The following is a 19291-nucleotide window of genomic DNA, read 5'->3' as shown; positions in this document are numbered from 1 at the left end:
CAAAATCTATACAGATCCTTCAAAAGTCCTTAGGGCTTAAAAAGAAAAGAGACAGAAGAAAAACTGGTAACAATCACTTGTCGAACAGGTTGAATACGCTTAAGGCAAAGAGAAGCCACAAAGCCAAGGAAAGGGGTGGGAAAGAGGGTAAGAGTAAAGTTGGTTGGGGGTTAAGCAATTACAACTGTAAAACCAGTTGGGTTAAAAACTTGAAATCCATGCAGAGGACCCCCTCTATGTGTGTGTGTGTGTGTGTGTGTGTGCATGCATGTGCATGGCGTTTACTTGACATTTTGTCGCCTTTGGGGCCAGCACGCGAAAGCCGAAAGACAAAACCGAAGACAAAACCGAACACACTTGCATATCGTCTTCGTGACTAGTGGCTGAAGCCCCAGCTTGATGCCAAATCCCCAGCCAGTCTTCGGTGTGAGCTCCGCCAGCCAAGTCGTGATACTTAAAATCCCACACACACAAAGAAAGAGAGCGAAAAGAGAGCGCTAGCGCAGAGAACCAAGCTAGTAAGGGAGAGTGTGAGCGAATATCAATGAATCAAAGCCGAGCTTAGGCGCATTTTTGTTTTTTGTTTTGTGTGTGGCCAAACTGTGCATGAAATTGGTAAAGCAAAAACCGCAAAAAAAAAAAAATATCAAACAGCCCAAAAGAACCGAAATTGCAATCGAAATTGAAAACGAAACCCATAAACAAATTTAACGGTCATTGAATAACTGAATTTGTTCTATAGATCAGTGCGTGTGCGTGTGTGTGTGTGTGTAAGTGTGTGTGTGTGTGTCTATTGGGTGTAAAATTACAGCAACTTTTGTTAATTAACTTACTTATTAATGTGATTTTTGTCTTTCGTTGCTTTTTTAGCAAGGATTTTAAAAAGGATATCAATATATTTGAAATATATCTGAAAAATACGCAAAAAGGTATATATAAGAAATATTTTTAATACACACATAAAAATAAATAAATAAATATTTAATAAAAAAAAAACCTGTCGAAGCCGTATTCAATGTCAATGTTTGACTTTCAAAAACTTTTGTATATATGTATATCGAAATCAGACTTGGCCAAAAGACTTGACCAATATACAACACGATTTGAAAAATTCTTGCTCGTGCCAAAAAGCCATCAATCTTTGTTTAAACAATAATCAATAAAACAAGGAAAAAGACAACCAATAAATAGAATTATGCAAATTAAAAGTATTCTTAAGGTTTTGTTCTTTAAATTAAAATGAGGTCACATGAAAGACAGAGAGAGAGAGAGAGAGAGAGAGAGAGAGACAACAATTTCTATCTCTAAAATAATTGTAAGAAAATTCCTAATAGCCCACTGTCAACAACAACAACAACAATAACAACAATAACAGTCAGTTTTGTTGAGGTCATTGCTAAAAAGCATTTAAAATATTTACAGAGAAACCCACCCGCTCCCCCTCCCCTTCTGACGAGCCCAAATGCTGACTACGACCGACTTGTGGAATAAAGTATTTAACACACACACACACACACACACATACTTATGAACGTGTGCGTATGGGCTTGTCATAAGAAAATGAAGCAAGTAAGTCGACTCGTCGACTTGGGTATACCATACACCTGGTGAAACAAATATTTCTTATTTCGAAGACCAAATGTATGTCTATTAAATTGTTTTTACATGTCTTATACTATGTGCTATCTCGCTCACTCTACAAACACACGAGCACTCTAGCGCCGCTACTAGCCAACGTCCAATTCTGGCCTTGTGGACCGCGTAGTAAAATACGTTCATACGCATATTTTACATGTTTCTAGTCCGATTTCAATAAAATTTGGTAGTTTGGTAGAAATAGATAAGATAAATTAGTCTGCCAAATTTAAATGCGATAGTCAAAAAACTAAAGGAGGAAATCGGTTTTTTCTAAATTATGGAGGCGGAAGTGGGCGTGGCAAAATGTGAAAATATCTAAATTCTCCGCGCATACTATGCCAGTATACATACTAAATTTGGTGACTTTAGCTTTGTTAGTTTTTGATAAAATCAGTTTTGTTTAATTTGCGGGGGCGGAAGTGGGCGTGGCAAAATGTTTAAATAGCCAATATCTGCGCGTATATTAAGCTAGTCTACATACTAAATTTGATGTCGGTAGCTATCATAGTTTTGAAGGAAATCACTTTTATGTAAATTCCGGGGGGCGGAAGGGGGCGTGGCAAAAGTTTAAACAATTAGTTTCTGCGCGCTAACTAAACGAGCATATAAACCAAATTTGATGTCTCTAGCTATTATACTTTTTGAGAAAAACAGTTTTGTGTGATTCCTGGGGGCGTAAGGGGGCGTGGCAAAAAGTTTGAACAGTTAATTTCTGCGCACTAACTAATCGGGTATACAAACTAAATTTGATGTCTCTAGCTGTCATACTTTTTAAGAAAAACAGTTTTATGTGATTCCTGGGGGCGTAAGGGGGCGTGGCCGAAATTCCAAATTACTCTGAACATGTGCATACTACACGAGTATACATACCAAATTTGGTGGCTCTAGCTCTTATAGTCTCCGAGATCTGCGTGTTCATACGGACGGACGGACGGACGGACGGACGGACGGACGGACGGACGGACGGACGGACGGACGGACGGACGGACGGACGGACGGACAGACGGACATGGCTAGATCGACTCGGCTGTTGATCCTGATCAAGAATATATATACTTTATAGGGTCGGAGAAGCTTCCTTCTGCCTGTTACATACATTTTGGCGACTTTAATATACCATTTCACCCTATGGGTGTATGGTATAATGAATCTCTAAATTACCAGCTACTTATCATACTTTTGGCATCTGAATTTATTGTTGTTGTTGGCATGAGACAAAGAAGAAAAGTTAAAAACAAATTCACATATGTATGTACCTAAGTATTACTTACTTACTTACCTACTAAAATGTATGTCTTGATTCTGTAAGATGAAAACAAAATTCTCATGTTCTGGCACACGCAAATTGGAAAACGGTTAAAAACTTTTCACTTAGCTGTAATTAGTTAATTACCTTAACTAGCACTTAGGAAAAACTTTAAAAACAAAATATTGTTTACTTGCGGTTAGTTATTTTTATTAACTTTATCAAGTTTGATTTGAAAATATTACAAAATAATAATAATTGGAATTTATCACTCAAATGATTGTATAATAATGTCATTAAAGTATTAGATTAAAAAGTAATCATTATATAATATTGCTGATAACAGGTTATAATAAAAAATTTTAAATTGAAGCCTTAATATTTCTTAACTTTTTTTTAAACATTTTCAAACAAATTTAATTGGCAATAAGAATAACTAAGAGAAAAACAAGTAAGTTATAAAATTGTCAATTAGTGACAAAAAAAAAAAAAAAATTAAATTGCTTCAATTCCCTTGACGTTTTGGAATTCGAAATTACAATTTTTTGTCAGTTGGCCTAAAAGCAAATTAAGTGAATAAATAAATTATATTTTCTTAATTTTTCGACAAATTTAAAAATTGTGATTCTAAATTATCAGAAAAAGTTGTTAAATTGTTTCCGCTTCTTTTGAATTTGTAGAGAAATGTTATACCAAAAAAGGAAATTTTCAAAATTTTTATTTAAAGTTTCACTTTAATTTAAATATTAAGGTTCTGAAAGCTTATAAAGTTTTGAAATGAATTAAAAATTTTCAATAAATAAAAGTCAGTAAATATTACATTTAATAATATAAGTTTGTTTCAGACTTTAATACAACATAAACTAAATATTTTCCAAAAAAAAAAGGTGCTAATTTTTGATTTTAAAATGCTCATAACTGAAAAATTAAAAAAAAAGAAAGAGTATTTGGATCTTCGAAGCAAGATTTTTCATTTGTTAAGCCTTTTTGTTTATTTTGTTTTGCATTTTAGTGCCCGCTTTTTGTCTTGTTGAGTTAAGTGAGTGGAATTTTAGTAGGTAGAAGTAACTTATTGTTAGACTTAGAAATAGAGTTACGGCGGCCACTAACTTATTTTAAGAGCAAAGCAAATGAGTGATGGAAGGCAGGAAGAAAGGTCCGCTATGGACATGTTGTTGCTAGAGAAAGACACACACACACACACACACTATGTGTATGTATATGTACATGTGTGTGTGTATATAGAGAGATCATTTATGACTTAATGCTTAGCTTGGGCCAAGACTAGGTAATGAATTTGCCTTTTTTTTTTTTGTGTTGTGTGTGTTCTTTTGCCAAAGGCCAAAGAAAATGTTAAAATACGAGTTTGAACCCATTGAGAGAAGTGGGCAAATAAAATATTGACCATGAATTTTAATTAAACTAGTTAGCATTAGACTAATATGTAGACGAAATAACATTCTGTTAGCCCTTTGAATATTGGATGACATGTCGTATGAGTGATATCGATAAAGAACTAACACAATTCAATATCGGTTTAAAGATCATCACAATTCGCCACGTTGTAAATAGATGCTGGACAACGTGTCGTATGATTGATAAAAATCGCTTAAAAACTGAAAATATTTGAGTTTTTTTGTATGTTAATTAGATGACAAATCAGAAATTCAAATTTTGTTGTTGTTTTTTTTTTAACCAGTTTTATGGTTATGTATCCATAAATTTATGTTAATAACTTTTAAGCCATATTTAGTTAATGTTCAGTACAAGTTTTTTGTCATTGTTGGTTATTTGGGTGCGGTCTTTTATTTATTTTAATCCTGGTGAATCGTTTTGCAGGGCGAAATGCAAAAACAAAAACAAAAATCTCAAACAAATATTTATTAGAAACAAACAATTCAACAATTCGACAAGGTGAAAGCGAAAATGTTTAATTATTTGAACGTTTCGATGGTGGTGGTGTTGGTTATTATTGTTGTTGTTGTTGTCCATTAAGCGGGTTTCCTATAAGGTTATTTATACCTTAGACATTTGCGTTAAAGGGGTATATAGGGGAGGTCAAGATCGACGTCAGATGGGTTTCAGATTGAGTTTATGATGGAATTTTAAGTGTTTTAACACGGACATAGGATCCGCCATTTGGAAAAGGGCAAAGGTCTGAGGAAAGATCCATAAGTTATCCCAAATATGTATATCTAAATATTCCAGCCCGAATTAGGGTATTTTGCTAGTCGTCATTCGTTGACAATATAGTTTTATTGAATGGTTTTTGTTTTTGCAAATCATTCGCCATGCACTTATCTGTTCCTCTGGGCTGTGCCGCCTTCATCCTGTTTTGCAGTTCAGTGCGTTGGCTAAAAAAAGTTCAAACATTCAAACAAAAATAAAGTAACAGAAGACAGAAAGAGAGAGAAAGAAAGAAAAAAAGTGAAATTTCATACAAACGTCGACTTGCCGTCGAATGTTGGCCATAATAATTGGCGGAAAGCAACGACTGCAACAACAACAACTACCATAAGTAGGACGCTTGAATGGAGTCGCAGAGACTCAGCGCCATACAGTCCGGAATCGGAGCCAATATAAATATACTTGCAGTCGAAAACAAAACTAAGAAAAATAAGCAAAAAAAAAAACGCCAAAGAAAGAAGAAAACGAAAAATAACAATAATACAAAAAAAAAAAGCAATAATTGTTTTGCTAATCGAATTGAAATGGAAATCAAATTGGCCGACAAAAAAAAAAAGCAACAAGCCAACAACCAAATAATTAACCATGTACATAAAAAAAAAGACTCAAACTCAAAATCAAAATCAAAATAATAACAACGAAAAAAAACACAAAATAATTGAAATTCCCAGCGCGTACATAAAGCCAAGTCAAGCAGCCTAATAAAGAAAATCTGTTAGAGGCAAGCCAAGCCAAGCCAAGCCAAGGCAAGGCAAGGCGCACCTGAAATCGAAAAAGACTGCCAAAACACTTTGAGGCAATTATTTTTTTTATTCAACATTTTGGTGTAAATTTCATTTGCTCACGGGATATTTGCGTGTGTCTGTGTGTGTATGACAAGATACCAAAAGATTTGTGGTAAATTTCGAGACAATTGCCAATTAGTTTCCTGAATAGAGTGAGCCAAACTCTTGCAATTCCTACTAATTGACAGCCACAGATCAATTGTCAATCTGAAAAACCAACTGAAAGTGTCAAGGAAACAGGAAATTCAACAATAACTTAAGGTAGATCGCCTAAAACGATGTTAACTTACATAGTCTTGAGGTAGATCACTTTAAATAGCGAATTCGACGTGCAATGCGTGACTAATTCGATAACAATCAACGCTTGTGTCATCTCTAGTCTAGAATTAGTTATCGGTAGGGTATTATTATCAAAAAACTTGACCCAATGCACACACAATTAACATACTAATGCCTTTTAAATCACATTTTAATTGGCTAAAACCAACTTCAAGTCTATCGATTAGAAAAATGCAACAAGCATACCTACATATGCTTGGCACGTTCAAAATGCCAAGTGGCACATACTGGAAGCAAAGCAAATCAGGATAAGGGTCACTAGAAATAAACTGAAACATCACGTAGAGATCTTCATTATCGTTCTAACGCCTCAGCGATTCCGCTAACGCAGTCTACAATTGTTTTCATTCGTGACATTCCGTTCAATGTGTATGTTTTCAGAGAGAGAGAAATGGACTCTCTGGTTAACTGAATCCACCTGTTGCCAACTCATGGCTAACAAATGCCCAAGACGCAATAAAAATCATTGCTAAATACAAATGCAAAAGCAACAAAATAACAATTCATTGAAGGAGAAGGCAGGTTGCTTGGTAGTTAAAGAAGAAGAAATAACTTTGAAAGTGGAACAAAGTAATTTTAATGCTGAATGGAGCGTAAAGTTTTTCAACTGCAATTGCATTGGATTTTTGTTTTAAAAATTCACCAACAAAAGCACCAACAACAACAACAGCAACAGTCAAAGCTAAAGTCAACGGCAAAAAAAGCAAAACAAAACAGAAGAGAGAAAAAATGGCAAACAAAGTGCAATTATATTTGGTACACAATCAAATTTTGTGTGATGCCAATTGTTGTTTGAATGTTGCATACAAATATTGTTGCAAGTTTCGTTTTTGTCCACACCACACTGCGAAAACTCTATGCAACTAACAAGAAGCTATCTAAAGATAGATAGTATTAGATAGTATCTATTCATAGTGACTTCTTCTATTTATAGCCACTTAAGATATTTCTCTTGCATTCCTTTTAACCCTTTTCAACTGACATTGTGTGAATTTATTGCACTTTTGAGTTACTTGTTTCCCATTCAGCTTCTCCTCTTCTTGTGATCCTCCTTAGCCTAATTGAAATTCTCTTCGATGAGTTGCCTATAATCCCGTGTTTTAACCACTTTCGACTGCTTTTAGTGCCATAATTCTATCATTTCTATGTGAAACAATAGATGGCCTCGAAAAGGACTTTCCAAAACTATCATCCAAGTCCAGGTTCCTTCTGTCTATAAATGATACTATTTGTAATTCAAATTACATTGTTCATTCTTGTTAATAACCTTAGATACAGTTTCTGTCTATGAACTTGGAGTCTATACTTGGTATTTATTGCCACTTGAGATACTTTTGAGAGATTATATGTGAAAGATATCTTCACATGGCATTTACATTGCATCTCAAGATACAAGTAAATTTCATCAGCTACTCAGACTTGAGATACTTTTTTCTTTAGATGCTTACACACTCTTTCGCATTCTTCAGATACGTTTTATTATCTGGAATACCTACATATGTACATATATTTATGTATATATGGAGACAACCTTCAGATATTTATGCATTCTTTCAGCTACTTGAATTCAACTCTTTGGATAGTTAATCATCGATAAAAACTGTTCAAGTCTTTGGGCAAAAAGCGCAATCAAACGTATCAAACGATGAATATTATGAATAGTTAACATGAGATGATGATGATTGTGTCATCAAAACAAAAAGTTTACAAATTCAATTTACAAATATTGTTTTTGGTTTTCTTTTTCTATTTTGTATTTGGTTTCTTTGAAGACAAACAAAATATGAAAAAGCAAAGCGAATCAACTTTAAGTTGGCCAATAAAACGCCTCTAAATCTTTAAATGCATAATGTTATTAGGCTATATACATATCTTAAACAAAAAACTGGAAGATGACAGTGTGAAAGAGAAAGAAAGAAAGTGTGTGTGTGTGTGTGTGTGTGTGCGAGAGAGATGTAGCAGAAAATCAGCGTGAGAAATAACATAAAACACAAAAACAAAAAATAATGATGAGACGACTAACTTTAAGTATATTACCTCATAAAAATTATATATATGAGATAATGTCGTCTTGGACGATTGGTTATAGCAATAATATCAAGGGATTCATTACATTCTGAGGATCTCTCAAAAGGTATTGAGAATCAATTAACAAATTATAAAGACAATTTTGCTACCATTTTTGTTTTTTACGATGCGCTCATCATGCTGTCATCCATACGCCCCACTTCCCCGCCGAACCACCAACGCCCGCGCTTAGCTCACCTCCATCGAGTGAATGATCTAATCGACACGGAAAAAGTAAAAAACAATCTTCGCAAAGTTTTACATTTGAACTTGAAAACTGTTTTTCAAGTGGCAATTGGATGCTGTAAGAAGACTGCTCTTGGGGATCGGAGGCGGTGGGTGGTGATGGTTGGTGGTTGGCGGCGGCGAAATGATAGCAATCATTTGACTTGATCGTCGTCGTCGTCGTTGACGGCGTTTCACTTGAAGCCTCGCCTCAAACTTGACTTCAAAGACAATGCGATGACAACGAAAATGGAAACGGAGATGGAAACGGAGATGGGATCCGAGTTGGAGTTGGTGTAGAAAACGAATTGTGGTTTTGTTGTGGATGGTTTGCTTTGCTAAAAGTTCATTGCACTCAGAAGAAGAAAAAAAACATGAATAAAAGGAAAAATTGCTGAGTGTTTATTTGTTGTTATTGCTGATCTTGTTGTTTTTGTTGTTGACGTTGTTAATGTCGTTGATGTTGCTAGACTTTTGGTGACATTTTCGCATAGTCATGGACAAACGGGAATCCCCGCCACCTTGAAATATTCAGATTACCCATCACATTTGATTTGATTCAAATTGATTACGATTACGATTCCTTGATCAGAAACAACAACACAGAAGGATCAATTTAGTGGTCACTTTTTTAAGTATTTGTAATCAAATTTGGTACACTATTATTTACTATAATTATTCATTTAACTAAAAAATTTCATAAAGATTTAACCAAGTTATACCTTTTTTTCACCTTGTCCCACGAAAGAACGAAAATAACAGCTTAATCACTCTCAAGCTCGCAGTTTAGGTAATCCTACATAAATAGTTTAAGATTCTAATCCAAATAGGATTACCATATGATATAGCTGACATAGATTGACTGATCAATCAACAACTAGAATGAAAAACTTTGTTATTGAATTGAGTTTAAACCAATTTAAATTAGTTTTAAAGTTATGCCTTATATCTTAAAGATTCAATCATATCATAGTTTTCTTTAGATCAACTTTAATCAAAGCTGAAGTAATTCCAGTTTAAAGTAGAAACAGCCATAGAGAGATACATATATTACGATATATACGATAGTATCTACTATAATTAGTTAGTTAAAAACTTCATTAGCTGCTTTCAAGCAAAGGCCAATGAAATACCATTGAACCTATCATGGGCTTAAATAGGGGGAAAATGGCTTGATAAGATCGCATAACCAAGCGAAAAAGAAAATGAAAATGATGAAAAACAGCTTCAATTTGGCCGAAATGCAGCCATGTGGAAAATATGTATTGTTGATTAACAATAATCAAAAAAAAAAAAAAAAGAAAACCAAAGCCAACTACCTTTTGGTACTAGTTTATTTTGTTTTGTGCTCTCCTCATGCAAAGCGCAAAATTGGCTAATTGCCATAATTGAAGAATCGATGAAAAAAATGAAAACAAAACGAAACGAATTGAAAAAGTTGAAGTAGTCCAATTAATTTGCACCTCAGCAACGGCAACGACGGCCAATTGCCAAGTGCCAAGTGGGGAGAGCTTGGACTTTGGCACATTTCCATATGCCATATATATGTACATATACATATGCATATGTATATGTATGTCTTACTTATATGTAAATAAAGCCAGTCATTCAATAGTTTTAGTTGGTTATTCGTTACCCTATACAAAAGACTGGCCCAAATGAGTATATAGAGTTACGTTCAAAGGTTTTTGGTACTTATAAATAAAAGTTCGAATTGTCTGAGAAAAGAGAATCATTTTTGTAATCTTTGGTTTAAGAAAGATCTCAAAAGAGATCAATTAAAGCAATAGACGATCAACTTAACACAAGGTAACTTAAAAGTCGAGTGATCCAACTTGAAGTAAACTCTTTTTTTTTTTTTTTTGGGATTGGTTTCTATCTCAGATGGAGATTTCTTTCATGGCTGCTAATTTGGATAACTCAACTCTTTCACTCCTCCTCTCTCTCTCTCTCTCTTTCTCTTGTGTCCCCTTTTTTGTTTTGTGTCTGATTCCTCCCTCACTTTCCGAATTGTGGCCCAAATACCATAAAGATGTAAATATAAGATACATGAATGCATGAATATTTGTTTTTGTTTTTAAAGGTGAAAATATGCTGAAATCGTACGTTTAGTTTGATTTTTTTTTTTGTTTGTTTTGGTTTCTTGCGCGGGTGGCAACTGATATGAATTTCAATATTCGTGTTATATATATACATATATATATATATATGTATTTGTATTTGTATTTGTGTACTAGTCCAGGCTATGCATTGGCATGCAATTCAAGTAGCTGGAGCTAGAGGGTTCCAGTTTATCACCTCAGAGTTACCTATCTCAGTCGTGACTAGCCATGACGTGACTACCAACTATGGAGACAGTAAATGTTTTGTTGGTAAATGGGTCTCGAAGGTCTAGAAGGACAAAAGATTTGAAAACCTCTGCCTAAATTATCAAAAAGTATTCAAGTATTTTTTGAGCCATATAAAGAAGTTTTTCAATACTTTGTGGATGAAAAAGAATCCTTCAGGCGAGCATTGCTTGTACACAAAAGTTTTAAGTCAAAAGGCATACGAAAAGTCTTAAACTTGTTGCAAATACTGAGGCATGCAAACATATTGCATATCTTAAGGGGCAAATTTTCCTTAGTTCCGGCCATAACAGAAATCTAAAGCTATAAAAGACCAACAAAACATTTCCATTGATAGCTAAAATACCCCGAAAGGATATAAAAATCTTAAATAAATTCTAAAAATTCCTAAATATTTGATATTCTTTATTTGCTTTCAAATGACAAACTTGAAATTGTCTTTAAACTGGTTTGAAATTCTTCAACCAATAAAAAAAACTTATTTCAACTGTGAGCAGGTAAATTAACCCGATGATGGCTAACATCTTTCCTGTCAGTTGATCAAAAAAAAAAAAAAAAAAAAAAAGAGAAGAAAAAACACCTGCATCTTTCTAACGATCCACAATTGATCCATCGGTAGAGTCATTCATCTATCCATCATCAGTATATAGGGGGCGGGGGAGGTCTCTGATTATGTGAGTTGGCATTTAAGCAAAAAACATTTAACCTGCCCCACGCTGCGTATACGTAACCTATACGCTATACAATTGATCGATCGGTCTTGTCTCTCTCTCTTTCGGTGTCTCATGGCATTGGGATGCCAGACTGATGTCTGAGAAGAGTTGCCAGCCAGTGTCAGACTCAACAGTCGCAGGGTCTGACATACATACATATTTGGGTTGAGATGTTGGAATAAAAAACTTGAAAAAAAAAAAAAAACAAATACGATCTTATGAATACGCTGCTGGCCACAACAAAATCAGCAAAATGTGGCAATTAACATATTTGTGTTGTATGTGTGTGTGTGTGTGTAAGCACTAACACACCCCAAATAACGTGGCAGGCCATAAAACAAACATGACTACATATAAACGTCTCCATCTCTGAGTTTGAGACAGAGTCTGTGAGTAATAATACACGATTCGCAATTCGTAAGAAACAAAAGCGTTTGTTTAAATGATTAGCCCCCTTCCTCTGACACTCCTTCTCATCGGATAGAGAGAGAGAGAGAGAGAGCGCCCATAAGGCAATGTCCTGAAGAGCAATGAGCCAACTTAAGGCGGAACTCACATAAATATGGCCATGTACATACATGGAGACACTTATTTTACAACAGCACCAAAAAATGGAAAACAATCAAGTGGCATTTACTACCAACCAAATTGAGGTGGCCGGGGGGATGGAAGGAAGGCACCCAACTAACTACAAATTTTTGCCATCAATAGATATCTCAGAGAAATCTCTCAACATTTCAATTAGCGTTCAAATTAGCATTCAAATATTCTATTGTTAAATTTTGAGTCAAAAAGCGGCATAGACCTCTAAATGTCGATGTAGTTGAAAATGGTGCGAGAAGTTTTCTAATAGCAATTTGAAGAGAGACTGTACTTGAAGGAAACAAAACAAAAACAAGATTCTGAACATTCCTATATAGACGTAGACGTGATTGTGCCCTGAAAAAGAACTACTACTACCACTCAGTGGCTTAAACAGATCTAGAGCTCTTAAAGGGGATCCCTTCCCTATCCGAGATTCAAGTATTTCCAGGGTTGTGTTCTCTTCTAATCTGTTCCGGACTAGCCATATAAGCAAGATTTATTTAATTACCAATCAGGTTAGTCCGTTTTTATTTTGACTGAAACGAACCTCATCCCTGTTTCTCAGGTGTCAATGTAATGAACTCCAGGAATTGGCATCTTCTGTGGCCGATTGGTTGACAGTTTGTTAACGTATAAGAATAAGTCGACTGCATTGCATAAGTTAAAGTTGGAATAGAAAATGAAATTGTTGTCGTGTCCGTTGCGTAAATAATCGTGCTGATAGTTAATTTTGTCGGCCTCTTCGTTGTGGTTAAGACTTGGTTATGTCAAAAACCTGAACGGAACTCTTTGTGTTCTAATGTCAGTCAGTCAGTCAGTCAGTTAGTCAATTAATCTCAGCTCAATCTTCAGTTGTGCTGTCGACCCAATTGGATTACAGTTGACCGGCAATTGATTATGGTTAATTGTTATTAATTTATTTAATCAATGTTGATCATTGAACTTATCAGACAGTTGCTTGACCCGATTAATTTATGTATATAAACAAAAGTTACTTAAGTCAAGCTGCAAGTGCATAGTGAAATTTCCCTTTCTCCTAATATTTCTTTTAACTTTTTGCATTTCCTTTTTTGGGAGGGAGCTCATATATAGATAGATATATGTACATATATACATATATGTAATTACGCAACGTTTTGTGCGGATGCATCGCACACCCAAAAACGCCAAAGCCAAAACTCCATAACCAAGTGTGGAGAGGCGACCCTCTGCCCGGCTGCACACCAAATATGGCAAACCCATTTCCGCATGTCAACGATGAGGGGTCCTCCATGCGTTGCAGTGAAATTTTTGTTTCTTCTTCAAGACAGAGAGAGGAGGCGCACCGGAACAACTGGGCAACGCATTTTGTAGATCGGCATCACCCTCTTAGAGATCTTTGTTCCAACTTTAACTCCATCTACTACTACTCCTCCTCCTCCTCATTCTCCTCCTTCTTTTTCTTGGCTGACGCGTGCAGTGAAAACTTGAGAAGCACGTAGACATAATTTATTGCCAAATGCACGAAATTTACTGGACACGCATCGTTGGCCACGTTCCGTGTGTGTATATTGTATATCGTATGGTCATAGATACATATACATATATATATATGTAGGTACATACATACATTCATTTCAAAAAGAAAACAAAAAGTAAAGTCTCTGACTGTGGCTTTTCGATTTCTGTTCGTGTCGTTTATAGCAAGGAGGGACGGAGGGAGGTAGCAAAATATTTGCAATAATTAAGCGAATTAAAATCTGTAAAATATTTTATAAAAACTCCCTCCCCCAACTCCACTCTGCCTTAAATTGTAACTTAATACGTTTGCACTGCATAACGAGTATTAATTAAAGTGAAAATGCTCCACATCGTGGACAGGTGAGGTGAGGAGGAGAAGAAGAAATACATTCAAGTACTTAGTTATAGATATACCAACTAAAACTAACTCCCTCATCCAGCCAAGCTTGACGGTGTTGATGGCGTCGTCTCGTCTTGCAGTCATTGCAGATTGCATCTGCCAATTGGCAACGATTTTAATAGAAGGATTTTCCCTTTCTAGTTTCTATTATTACTTTTTATCTACTTGGTTCAGTGAGTCAGTTTAATTCAATGGAAATCGAGTGCTCTAGGATCGGGTTATGACTATAATTAGATTCTATCTGCTGATGATTAGACTATTGACTATTGTTTAAGACAAATCCACTAAAAAGATGTGAATATTAGAAATTTAGAGAAGAAAAGCCATAGATGCAATTTTATTTCGATCGAGTTTTTAAATTTCTATTTTCTTTTTGAAAATTAATGTAGCTAAAAGATGATAGGTCAACTAATTTATGGATTAGGTTTCAAATATCTTAACTAAATCGTTACTTGAATCGCCATTGACTAGACTAAAACAATCACATCGAATCACTTTCTTATAAGAAAATAAGTCGTTGTTTGCGAATCGGAAATAGAAGATTCGCATACAAATCTTTTGAGTCGTCATTTGTAGATTACTTAATTACTAATTATTTAAGAAGTCTTTAATTTGTTTTTTTTGCTTTGTTGCTTTTGCAGAAATGTCATAATGGAGCCAATGACCATGCTGGTGTTGGCCTTCCAGCTGCTGGCACTCTTCTCGATTGCCGGTGCGCTGCTCATCTATTTGATATGCAAAGTGCGCGAGGATAATGAAATCTGTACGGCGGAAGCGCAACCAAGTCGTGTGGTCCTGGTCACGAGTGCGGATACGGCATTGGGTCTGCAATTGTGCACACATCTGGCGAACAAGGGTTGCCGAGTGTTTGCCGGAATGAAGGAGGCTCAAGATTCGTTGCCAGCGAAACTGCTTTGCGGCTGGATGAAAATCCGTGAATATAGCGAGGATCCCATCAGTGGCACCATCATACCCATGCGACTGGACGTCACCCGCGAGGATGTGTTGCGTGAGGCAACTGTGGCCATGGGCGCCCATCTGAATGCCGATGAGAGGGGCATTGCGGCGGTAATCAATACAAGTGGCAGTGTATTTCGCGGCCGTGTCGAGTCCCAGGATGTTCAGCAATGGGAACACATGCTGAAGACCAACATACTGGGTACATTGCGTGTGGCCAAGGCTTTTGTGGGCTTCTTGCGACCAACCAGGGGACGTCTTCTATATTTGGGCGGCACAAATGGTGGGGCCAGAACCAATTCGACCAATTCGAGCGGTGATGGCCTGGTGGCCTTCAATGCATCGCGTGTTGCTGTCGATAAATGTGCCGAGGAGTTGCGCAAGGAATTGCAGCCATATGGTGTTAGTGTTGTGGCCTTGGACACATGCGGCATGACAGCCGAATCATTGTACAAGGCGCCAGTCGCTCAGAGTAAGTGAACACAACACAAACGTATTTTAAAGACTCTCATCCTGATCGTAATTCTTTCGCAGCCATGTCAGCAAATGCCGGTGCACCCACCCAATACACGGCCGATGTGCTTAGTCCGACGGCCCTCCAAGTGATCGAGCGGGCATTGTGGGATTTCGCGCCACAACAACGCTACACGCTGCTCTCGCACAACAAGTATCAATTCACGCTGCCATGTCGCTCCTCGTTGCGTATCCAGAGGCCAGCCGTTGCCGTGGCCAATGAGGCATCTGCCACACAATCTGTTTAAACTGCACCGAAAGCCCACGAACTTTCTTCCTGTATATACATATCCCTACTCCCTCCCTCCCTATCCTTCAATTTTGCTCTTGTTTTAACCACAGACCGCAACCTGTTTTGGATCCCTCTCACTCACATATATGAGAGAGATATATATATAATTTTTTTTGTGTTTTGAATTTCTTATCCTTTGCAAGGATTTCTTTATATATTATATTATTACTTTTGTACACACTCAACAGGTGTAATGTAATGGACAAAAATGAAAAAAAAGAGAACATTAAGCAAACCTAATGTTTACGGTTTCAATATAAACAATGAAAATAAAAAAGAAATGTAACTCTTGTGCTAATCTATACACATACACCATGAATCATTAATTATATTCGAAACGCAAAGGGGACAGATGGTTCTTTATCCACAGATTATTCGTATTTTGATATGAAATCGTAACGCAATACAGAGGCTGAATAAATATCACCGGCCTTTGCTTGCGTTTTGATTGAAGTGCTGCCTGGCAAATGTATCAGCACATCGGCCCCCACTATACTCTGCAATCGGCTACTGATCTGTAATAATAGTTGACTCATAACAGATGAACGCCAATTCAATTGCACACCTCACTTACCTGATCCCCTGTGACAATGGCACAAAGTTGTCCACTCTTGCATATTACTGAGGCACGCACATACTCTGGACGGCCATCTAGGATAATATCGTTGAGCAGCTGCCACATGAAAATGTACAAAAACATTAATTTTAATAAGGTTAAGATTTACAACCAAAAATAAAAGGTTTCCTCAAATAATTTGATTTGAAAGATATTAATTTTCCTTAATTTTCATTGTGTAGATAAACAGAAATCAAACAAGTGTTTCTTGCAGTCCAATCCAATGAAGAATCTAAGGAACTATTATACTCCTATGAAAACTAACATACTTAGCTAAGTTCCTAGGGTAATCTAACTAAAGCCCACCGATCCATCAGTCTAAGATATAATGTAAAGTTTAAGATATGCAAACTTTGTGAGGTTTTTTTTTTTTTCGATTCATCGTGATTGTGGCTTTTTGGGGGTTTTCTAGAATATTTCTTAATGGTTTTACGTATTGCATAGTATTTGAGTTGTTTGTTATGCCTTAACAGATAACAGAATGAATAGAATTTCATTTGGTATGTTGGTTGGATTCAATTTGATTTGCTATCGCCTTGAAGCACTTGAAGAGAGAGAGAGAGAGAGAGAGAGAGATAAGACCACACTTGACGCACAACTATGTGATGATAAACAAAAACAAATTCTCAAATGTACGATGACCTAGAGCAATGGCATTTTGAAAAATGACATTTCGATCGAGATCCCATACATATCAATCATAAAACAGTTTCGTCTCAATGTATGACACCGAATTGAATGTGTTATTTCACAATATGTTTCAATACCTTGATATTTAGAATGGGCAGGCTGCATTTGGTCCGTTCCCAGCCGGCAGCCCAACGTATGGCGGGCAGGGCAAATATATGAAAGGTGGCAAAAGCAGAAACCGGATTACCCGGCAGTCCAAAGAAATATTTCTGTTGGCGACTGGCAAATGTCATGGGTTTCCTAGAAAAGCAAAAGTTTTATAAAAGATAAGTTAGTCAACCAATTGGTTTAAATTTACCCGGGCTTCATGTTGACACGACCAAAATGTAGTTGGAAATTAAGTTTTTCGAGCACAGTTTTGATGTAGTCTTTGTCGCCCATGGAGACGCCACCGCTACAAATGACAAAGTCCACCACATTAAATAGATCGGCCAAGGTGTCGCTAATAGCCTCGATACTGTGGGAAAATTGGAAAAAAAAATTAGAAAAGACGTCCTCAATATGAGAGTTTTAGGCAACTCACCTGTCACTGAGAACTCTGGCCTGTATGCACTCAAAGCCAAAGTAGGTCAGCAACTGCTCCAACATGGTCGTATTCGAGTCATAGATTTTGCCAACAGTTGGCGAATCCTTGGGCGAGAGAAGCTCACTACCCGTTGAGATAATTGCTATTTTGGGTTTGCGTATAATCTGACGACTGCCCACAGATGCCAGCAGAGAATTGACCACAACCGGTGAGGCATCCAAACTGGGAAATATAGCATCGCCTTTGGTCAGATCATGGCCAATTGGTCTGAAAGGTACAATAATTTTATATTGTTTCCCGGTTTAAAAAGGTGGCTTACTTACCGCACATCTAAGCCAGCCTTGGGTTCGACCATAATCTCTACCAGAGTTTCATTATTATATTTATCGCGTTGCAACAACTTGGTGTCCTCCACTTGAATGACACAGTCAGCATGTTCAGGCAGAGGAGCTCCTGTATTGATTTTAAAGCATTCATCTTCCTGCAAGGCATATGCACTAGGCTACCAAAGATTCTATGATTAGAATTGAATTGATATAGAAATTGGGTTAATTGCAAACCTTATCGCCAGCGGCTATGCATCCCAGGACACGTTTGGTGCCCGAGAAACCAGTGGATTTCATTGCATAGCCATCCTTAATAGAGGCACGAAATGGTGGAATATTCACCGGAGATGAGAGTTCATTGACCAATTTGTCCAATTCAGTGCTACGCTGGACTACATTGAATATAATGCTTAAGGCCTCATCCACCGGCAACATGGGAAATGGTGAATTTCGATCATGATCGTTTCCGGCGCCCGTTTTATGCGGACACACATGACCACGTAGAGCCGGACTGGAGTCGACCTTGACAGCTTGATCTGTACCTTGGATTTCCGCATGAGTGCGTCGCACCAACGCCACCTCGTCACCCATTAGATGAAGGGCATGCGGCAACAGGTCACTAACTGTCTCGAAGCATTCAACCACAGCCTTTTCGCTGCCAGGAAAATTAAGAATCAACGTGTTGTTGGCTATGCCACAGACACCACGCGATAGGGCGGCAAATTTGGTTTTCTGCAGCGAGGCAAGGGCAATGGCCATGGTTAACTGTGGGCAATCCTTGTCCAGCAACGGCTTGGTGGCATCCGGTGTGACATCGCGTGGGGCAAAGCCTGTGCCGCCAGTGGTGATGATAACACGAACATCCTGACGATCGATCCACTTGCGCAACTCTCGCTGAATGAGATCGCGCTCATCGGGAAGACAACTGGTTATGATGCTGGAATTCTGGAAATCTCTATGGATAAGATTAACCAGTCTGGGTCCACTACGATCCTTGGACGGCTCCTGGAAACAGGTGTCACTAACTAGCAAAAAGGAGCAGGAGGGGCGCGAATAGGACGCGTATACGGTATTAGGTTAGAGGTTCACATAAGATTCTCATATAGCTGTCATCTCACTTGTCAATACACCAAATGTTATGGACTCCATTACGTCATAAGCATTACTTTAAGCTCCACTGTCAATTTTACTGGATGACTGCGATTCAGCAATTAACTTTCAAATTGTTTAATTATCGTTTAGCAGCCTACTAGGCAACGCGTTTTCGGTCATTTTTAGCACATTCTGGAGCCGGCTAATTTTTTTCTGTCGTAGTGTGTACACACTGACGCCAACTGT

The 19291-nt window shown here is 37.1% G+C and overlaps 2 protein-coding genes across 4 annotated transcripts; one reads left to right on the top strand and one right to left on the bottom strand.

The window, feature by feature from the left end:
* The first annotated feature begins 425 nt into the window (after window positions 1-425).
* LOC137586759 (uncharacterized oxidoreductase SSP0419) lies at window positions 426-16097 on the top strand. 3 transcript variants are annotated; one of them, XM_068302908.1, is made up of 4 exons: window positions 426-518; window positions 871-929; window positions 14675-15462; window positions 15525-16097. In XM_068302908.1, exons 3-4 carry the CDS (start codon window positions 14685-14687, stop codon window positions 15749-15751), a joined length of 1005 nt encoding a protein of 334 aa, XP_068159009.1. In that variant the 5' UTR covers window positions 426-518; window positions 871-929; window positions 14675-14684; the 3' UTR covers window positions 15752-16097. The 3 variants fall into 3 exon arrangements, with proteins under 3 accessions (XP_068159009.1, XP_068159008.1, XP_068159010.1); XM_068302907.1 differs by having other exon boundaries at window positions 431-615; XM_068302909.1 differs by lacking the exon at window positions 871-929 and having other exon boundaries at window positions 499-518.
* Window positions 16091-19221, bottom strand: cin (Molybdenum cofactor synthesis protein cinnamon). Its single transcript, XM_068302906.1, has 8 exons — window positions 19072-19221; window positions 18188-18978; window positions 17951-18129; window positions 17625-17894; window positions 17400-17558; window positions 17179-17341; window positions 16370-16468; window positions 16091-16310 (listed from the first exon to the last, which is right to left on the bottom strand). Exons 1-8 carry the CDS (start codon window positions 19100-19102, stop codon window positions 16167-16169), a joined length of 1836 nt encoding a protein of 611 aa, XP_068159007.1. The 5' UTR covers window positions 19103-19221; the 3' UTR covers window positions 16091-16166.
* Window positions 19222-19291: the final 70 nt, after the last annotated feature.

The sequence above is a fragment of the Drosophila tropicalis genome, unplaced genomic scaffold (assembly GCF_018151085.1).
Source record: "Drosophila tropicalis isolate 14030-0801.00 unplaced genomic scaffold, ASM1815108v1 contig_158, whole genome shotgun sequence".
Taxonomy (NCBI): domain Eukaryota; kingdom Metazoa; phylum Arthropoda; class Insecta; order Diptera; family Drosophilidae; genus Drosophila; species Drosophila tropicalis.
The sequence above is the reverse complement of the archived record's forward strand: the minus strand, read 5'-3'. Positions and strand labels throughout refer to the sequence as shown.